Raw genomic sequence first — 7130 nt, forward strand, 5'->3', positions numbered from 1 at the left:
ATAGCATTGAAAACCGTCATAATCATTCTTAGAAAAGCCATTCTCAAGGGAACTTAGAGAAATTAACCAAACACAGGCATAAACACAAACTTTCCCTGAACCACATCAATCTGCTAAACCTACACTTAGAATCTCTTTTGAAACAAGGCAAGTAAAATATGAATTAAAAAAAAAAACAGTTCCCTGAGCCTTGAAATATTGTGCTTTGGGTGACAATTTATAAGAGAATTATACTCCGTGTTTGTAAAGTCTCTTTTGAACACATTTGTCTGGGATAGACCACTTATACTCCCAAAACCATTAGATGAGAACGAACCCAAAATAGCAAGATAAGCTCTGAGTTCCTAATTTCCTCGGTTTCCCAGGAGCTGCCATCCTCTCTAAAGTGAGGACACTGCCTCCTCCCTGCCCCCAAGAGCTGCTACAATCACAGCCACAATCCGAGAACTGTGCCCTTCCCAAAGTGATTGAGAGTGGCAACCTCCGATGTGAAAACGTCGGGACATCAGCATGTGGCTTGCCTGGACCAGGCGGTCACACATTTGTCTCACACAGCACTTCCCAAAGTCCGGGTGATTCAATTCTAAATGATACCAGGTAAGGGACATCGAAAGTACATGCAGTGCACATAGGGCTGTGCCACGCTAAGACTAGTTTCATCGCAGTCTCTGTTCAACAAGGGTTCCAAAAGATCTTGGCATCCAGTCACACCCAGGGTCACCGTATTACCACAGCAACAGCAATTATTATTCTGTATTAAATGCCCACTGGTGCACGACCTGGTGTCATGGGAATTGAATGGTCACCCCAAAAGACACAGAAGCACAAAGAGACTAGTGCCGATGATCCCCCAGGAGGAGGAACTAAAGATAACAGTGCGAGGGAGGGAGAGGGAAGAAGAATGGGAAGGAAGGAGAAAAGACACCTGCAAGAGCAGATGGACGCTGGTCAGGCCTGTGCCCCTGCCGCGTGGTGGCTTTTTATTACTCAACATGAACCTCATTTTCACCCCAGGCATAAAAGTCCCTCAGCTCCCCAAGTTCAACATGGCTTCATCTGAATATTTTTTTAGATGTTCAAGTTACATATCTGGGTCAGGGGACAAGTTTTTTCTCATTGTCTCTATTTTCGTTACTATCTTCAATGAGTGTTTTTTTAGGAGAAAGTAGAAAAATTTTAAATGAAGCTCTGAAAGTTTATCTACAGTGTCATCCAATTTTGTGTATATAATAAATAGGTATATGGGTAGTGAAAGTGTCTTTAAGGGTAAACACTCAGTTTCAATTCTGCGCTTCTCTCTCCAGCTGCCAGTCCCTCACACAGTTCTTTTTGCAGCCCTCTACTCTTACACTCTGTGCCTTCTCTCTGGGAATCACATCCACTCCCATGTTCTCAGGTATCATTCATCCTCTGCTGGCTCCTAAATCTTTATTTGCAGCCTAGTCTTCTCCTCCGAGAGCCAGATCAAAACATTCAAATGACAATAGGGTGTCTCCATATGGATGTCACACAGGTACCCCAAACTCAGTTTATTGTAAATGGGTTAGACTTCTCCTCCCAAATCTTTTTCTCCTACCTAATAATAGAGCAAGAAAAATATTAGTTCCCTGTTCCCTCACCCTGTCTTTAAAACTGGTGTCAAATGAGTCTTCACATGTGCATGATTCAATAGGGTCACCATACCCAACAACTTTAAGCCAATCAGTCCCTGGTCCTTTTGTCCACTATAGACAACATTAGAGTAATTTTATGGAAGCCTGGGGCTAAAACCAGATCATAACTGAACAGAGGGTTTTACCCTTTCCTGGCCTCATATATAAAGAAGGATAACATCCCCAAACCGACAAGGAATATGTTGTAGGAGCTGGTGAGATCATGTCTGAGGAAACACTTTGAATCCTTAGAAATAAGAAAACCCTATTCCTTTGAGAAATTATTTTAACAGTTGCCTTGCAGGAATGACAGAACTCTACAAAGTAGTCACTTAATAAATGCTAGCCTTTATTGTTATTATTTATTAAAAGACACTGACACATGGCAGAATGCCCCCAGCAAAACAAAAGTCAATCAAAAAAACTATCAACCCTGCATTCTAGGAAATTAAGGGTGCTCACTTTTCTTAACTAACTGCTATGTGCCAGAACATACTAAGTATTTTGCATGTATTACTTCATTTAATTCTCACAACGAGCCCTATCTTCACCACTCATCTATCATTTCAAAGAAGAAACTTCAACCCGTCTCATTTTTAATCTAAATATTTTTTCCACTCAGTACATGCTCCAATCACCTGCTTCGTTCCCAACACTTTCCTTTTTCAAAAATTTCTGAAAAATCAATATTCATTTTAGATAAATAAGAACACATAAATGAATAAAAAGTAAAAAGGTAAAGATCACTCATTAACCTTCCACTCAAAGATAATCACTATTACTATTTGGGTGTCTGTAATTCCAAAGTTTTTAGTGTCTACTTAAACATATGTTTTATTATTCTCCAAAAAAAAGGAATCATACTATGAATACTGCTATCTAATCTACTTTTCTCACTTAACAATGCATGATGAATATCTTTTCCTGGCAATATGGATTTGAATCAACATATTTATCATATACCATGTGACCATTAATTTATTTAACCAATCCAGTGTGCTAGACACTTGTTTCCAATTTTTACTATTTTAGACTGTGCTGGCATGAACAGCCTTGTACATTCAGTCTTTGGCCAATTATTCAATTATTCCCTTAGGACAAAGGGTTTACATATTTTAAGGCTTATGATATGCATTACCAAATGGCCCTCCACAAACCTTGTGCCAGTCTAAACTTATTCATACCACCAGGGTTTGAAAGGGTCCATTTTGCCACACCCTCGTGGACACTGCACATAGGTGAGAGAGGGACTTTTATATGAATTCCAACTGTTTTTCTAGTCAAAAATATTCAGTGGCTCTCGGTGTTCAGTGGGATAATATTCAAACAGCTCTCCACAAGCTGGCTTCTCCCAGCTTTCCAAATTTATTTACTTCCCTTCCCCACACTCTCCACTCTAAGCATACTAGTCTTCTCACTGTCATAGGAAGAGAGTTCCTACCTGCATGCCTTTCTCACACCAGTCCTCCCTTACTCTCATCTCAGGGAATGCCCTAACTACCTCCCCGGTTCAGGACTCATTTTAGATAGCCGCTTTCTCCATGAATCTGTAGCTGACTGCTGTATCCCACAGAAGCCTTTGCTTCCTCTGTGCTCCGATAGTGCACATTTGACAATGAGTACATGCTCCAGATATTCTCAGTTATCTTTTTGTTTATATGTTTCTTATCTCTCCAACTAGATTATAAACCGAAGGACAAGGATGGTTTCTTTCTTGCTTCTTTCTTTCTTTTTTTCTTTCCAGCATTAACACACAACTTTATTGATGATACACAAATGAAGTCAATGCAAATGACAGGAGGGAGCTTACTCATGACGAATTGGTTCACTGTCACTTATGCAGGAGAAATAGTAAAAATATTTCAATCTAGGCAGCGAGATAAAAAGCAACAAACATGTTTTCAGAACAGGTAGTGATATTCATTCATCCAGCTTAGACCTGAAGACCAACTCGGGTAAATATCAGCATTGATGAAACAATATGATATTCATTACTCAAAATTGGCAGCTGAAAGGATTCCTTTACCATATAAACAAGGTGGAGAAAAGGAACAGTTTACAATGTGTGTTGCTTCTAAACTACAAAATCAAGAAGTTATTCCTGGCTCTTTGGGAACATATGCTCAGCCAGTTTTGCCATGAATTTTCCAACTTTTACTTTCACCAGAAAATCATGGTGACTTTCTATCCCCAGAATCTTATCAGCACACACTTGAAATTCTTTTAGGAAGAAAAAAAGTGAACCTTCGCTGAACTGATTCTGAGTAGGTTCGTTTTCTTGCCATTTAAAATTGTCATTTATGTTCTCAAATATGACCAGAAGTTTAATAATGACCTCTTTGTTCTCCTTCTTATTAAAGAGGGAACCCAGTGAAGATGGTACTTGGGCCCTGAGCAGTTCTCTACTCATGGCTGGATTTTCAGCCAAATTCAAAAGGAGCTTCAAAACCTGAAACTTGGTTTCTTCGTTTCCCGCTGAAAATAAACGAAAAAAGTCTGAAATGGAATTGGCAAGCATGTGCTGATACTCATTAGTAACAGTCATATTCGTAAGCAATCTTAGTCCAGCCAGCTGCACAGATGAGTTCAAGCGAGAAGTGATTGTGTCATCACACACTTGATTCATGTATATCTTAAGCCTGCGCTGATTTTCAGCATTCACGCTCAAGTTATTTAGGACAATTAAAGCCTTTTCCTTAACTATGGGATCTCGAGTATTGAGAATCTTTGCAACAATTGGGAGACCACCCAGATCACGAATGATATCTCTGTTAAATGCATAAGCAGCATTGTTACCCAGAGCAATTAAAGCTGCTTCAAGAATATAAGGCTTTTCAGACATCTCAACCAAGCAAAGAACTTTCTGCAGCTCTTGAGGGGACAAAATAGTATCATCTGAATTGGGAGAAGCCCGTTTCTGGACAGCCCGACGAGCCCGAGTAGCCCTGGCCCTTGCCCTGGCCCTAGCTCTGGTCCCTGCCTCAGTCCCAATCCGGGCCCAAGGTGGGTACCATACTATACCCTTGTTCTCACTGTTGTCATCATCATCGTCAGACCAGTCATTGTACCTGGCCCCAGGGCAGTCTCCAACATCATCCACATCCCCAGACCCACCCTCAGCCATTTTCTCCTTGTTCTGTTTTCTTCCCCGGGTCAGTCTATAAATGCAATAGCAGGCACCAGCCCCAATCACCAGTCCCGCAGTCACCCAGCCTACTTTCCTGGCGTAGCCCATGCAATCGTCCCTGACAATAGCAGGGACCAAGGAATAGAGTAGTCACTCAGGCTGGGGAAGGAGGGCTATGGGCCTGGGTGCAGGCCTGTGGAGAGTGATTGTCTTCAGCCACTTCAAGGCCACAATAGCTGATACTGGAGGTGGACCTAGGGGTAGAGGAAGGAAATGGGTTTGAGTTTCTCTTCTCTTTGTGTTGCCCCATGCAGGGAGTTGCACAGAGGGCCAGGAGAGTAGTAAATGAGTACTTGAAAGGAAGTGTAGATTGTTAACAAACTCTCTCAGCCCACCCCCTCCCCAAGCCTAGATAAAGGCAATGGAGCCCATAGTCTCTGCTGGGGCTTCAGCCACCCCAATCTCGGGTGTCCCCAGGGAGTGGCATCCTTGCACTAACCTCCTCCAAACAGGCAGTCTGCCCCTTCTTCCCTCCCCTGGAGGTGTGCCACGCCCAACAACCCTTTCGATCTGCAGAGAGACCAGAGTCAGTGAGAATTGAGGGCTTGATGGATTGACTCTTCATTAGTAGTTTTCCTGATTCACCATCTAGGTTGTCGGATTTTTTTAACCTCTCTATGCCATCCAAAACATGCACATGTCTGCCCTTTCCTTAACCCGAATTCAGGGAGGGATGTTAGGGAAATACGGTAGGACTGGGTGAGCCTGTCCAACCACGGCCGATTTCCAACCCCTCCCCCATTCCAGGCAGCCCCCACGCCCACACCGACCTCTACTGATCCGAAGAAACTTCCTCCCTCGCTTCAAGTGGTGCCACCTGCTACAGCAGACCTGCAGGATGACAGATCGAAAACATGGGGACTAAGTGCTGTTGATAGAGGAGGATTACGAACAAACTATCTGATAGGTTTCCTTTCTGTCATTCTCCCCCACCCCCACCCCCACCCCCTGCGACACACACACACACACACATTCACACACAACGCACGCCATTTCACCACAATCCCGAGAGTGCAAGAAACACAGACTCAGACCTAACCTAGATTATTGCTATCTCTGGTTTCTCCCCACCCCCACCACCGCCCCTCTTAGGGTCCCCAGATGGTCTTACCCTCAAATCGACCTTCACCGATTGGGGTTAATTTCTTTCCTCTTCTGTTGCCTGGCGTAATGCCGCAACCTACGGAAAGACTGGCAACCCGGGAGAGGCTCGGACCCACTAGACACAGAGCTATGGTCAGGAAGACACAGACCACAGTCAGAAAGACAAGAAACAGCCGCTACCGAGTGCTTGGTGGACGGACCAGTCCCCAGAACATGAGACTCCTAATTCGGAGGCCTGGTTGTCAAAGGTTTCCCACTATTACCCCTCTTGGAGTTATGCTGACACACCACGTTACACCGCCCCCCCCCCCGCCCCAAATCCAGCCTTTCCCCGCCGGGACTGTCCTGGAGGACTGGGGGCCAACACCCAGGCCACAGCTCCCTTTCCGGATTACGGCTTCGGCTCTCAGCGTATTCCCACCTCTGAATCTCTGGGCTTCTCCGCAAACACCCCCCTGCTCACCATTTCGCAGTATTGAAATCGGCTGCGGGCGGGACAGATGTCTTGGAAAGCCGGCGGTGAGAGGGAGAGACGACGGAGGCGCCTCAGGACCCGCGACGGTCTCCGCCCTATGCCCTCGGTACCCCCGCCTTATGGACTCTCCCAGGCACTGACCTGCAGGGATCCGGGACAATTTCCTTCTCCTCCTCCTTCTTCCTTCTGCAGCAGGCCTGCTCGCCCTTAGGGCAATGGGGAGCTGGTACTCAGACGGGAACAACGACCAGAACAAGAAGGACTTCTGCACACGTCAGCTCTTGGTCACGTGAGATCTACGTCATCCACCAACTCGGGTCCCCAATTTCCCCTCCTACCAGCAGTGCGGCAGAAGAGCGCCCGCCCTCCTCCATTCCCTCCCCCAACCCAGGCCTTGTTACTCTTTCTTCTTTGCTAATCCCGGCTCCCTGTAGTTGTGTTTGCCTTCCTCTGATTACCACAAAGGGACAGCATCTTCCCCTGGGGCTACTGGCCACTTGTGCTTTTTGAAAAATTGCCTCTTCCTTCCCTAGGCTCCTGGGACAGTAACCTCTCCTTCCACCTCCCCTCGTCCCAGCTATTAATGTCTACCATTTCCTCTGAAAGCTAGTCCCAGATTTGAAACGGAAAAGCTATCAGAAAAGGAGATCTGGAGAGTGTGGTTTTTACTTTCTTGATACTTTTTTGTTCTTTTTGTTCTGCCCTCTCCTGC

At 45.0% G+C, this 7130-nt stretch overlaps 1 protein-coding gene across 4 annotated transcripts; it reads right to left on the reverse strand.

Moving 5' to 3' along the window:
- Positions 1-1980: 1980 nt before the first annotated feature.
- ARMCX3 (armadillo repeat containing X-linked 3) lies at positions 1981-6698 on the reverse strand. Of its 4 annotated transcripts, none has more exons than XM_087426935.1 (5): positions 6560-6698; positions 5951-6070; positions 5610-5670; positions 5279-5349; positions 1981-5033 (listed from the first exon to the last, which is right to left on the reverse strand). In XM_087426935.1, the coding sequence occupies exon 5, from the start codon at positions 4885-4887 to the stop codon at positions 3748-3750; it is 1140 nt and encodes a 379-aa protein (XP_087283061.1). In that variant the 5' UTR covers positions 4888-5033; positions 5279-5349; positions 5610-5670; positions 5951-6070; positions 6560-6698; the 3' UTR covers positions 1981-3747. The 4 variants fall into 4 exon arrangements, with proteins under 4 accessions (XP_087283061.1, XP_004441038.1, XP_087283062.1 ...); XM_004440981.3 differs by having other exon boundaries at positions 5951-6030; positions 6560-6696; XM_087426936.1 differs by lacking the exon at positions 6560-6698 and adding an exon at positions 6407-6551.
- Positions 6699-7130: the final 432 nt, after the last annotated feature.

The sequence above is a fragment of the Ceratotherium simum genome, chromosome X, assembly GCF_057802395.1.
Source record: "Ceratotherium simum simum isolate JZ-2026a chromosome X, ASM5780239v1, whole genome shotgun sequence".
NCBI classification, from domain to species: domain Eukaryota; kingdom Metazoa; phylum Chordata; class Mammalia; order Perissodactyla; family Rhinocerotidae; genus Ceratotherium; species Ceratotherium simum.

Coding starts and splice junctions, on each gene's coding strand:
- ARMCX3 (XM_087426937.1), bottom strand. CDS start 4,887: ATGGGCTACGCCAGGAAAGTAGGCTGGGTGACTGCGGGACTGGTGATT.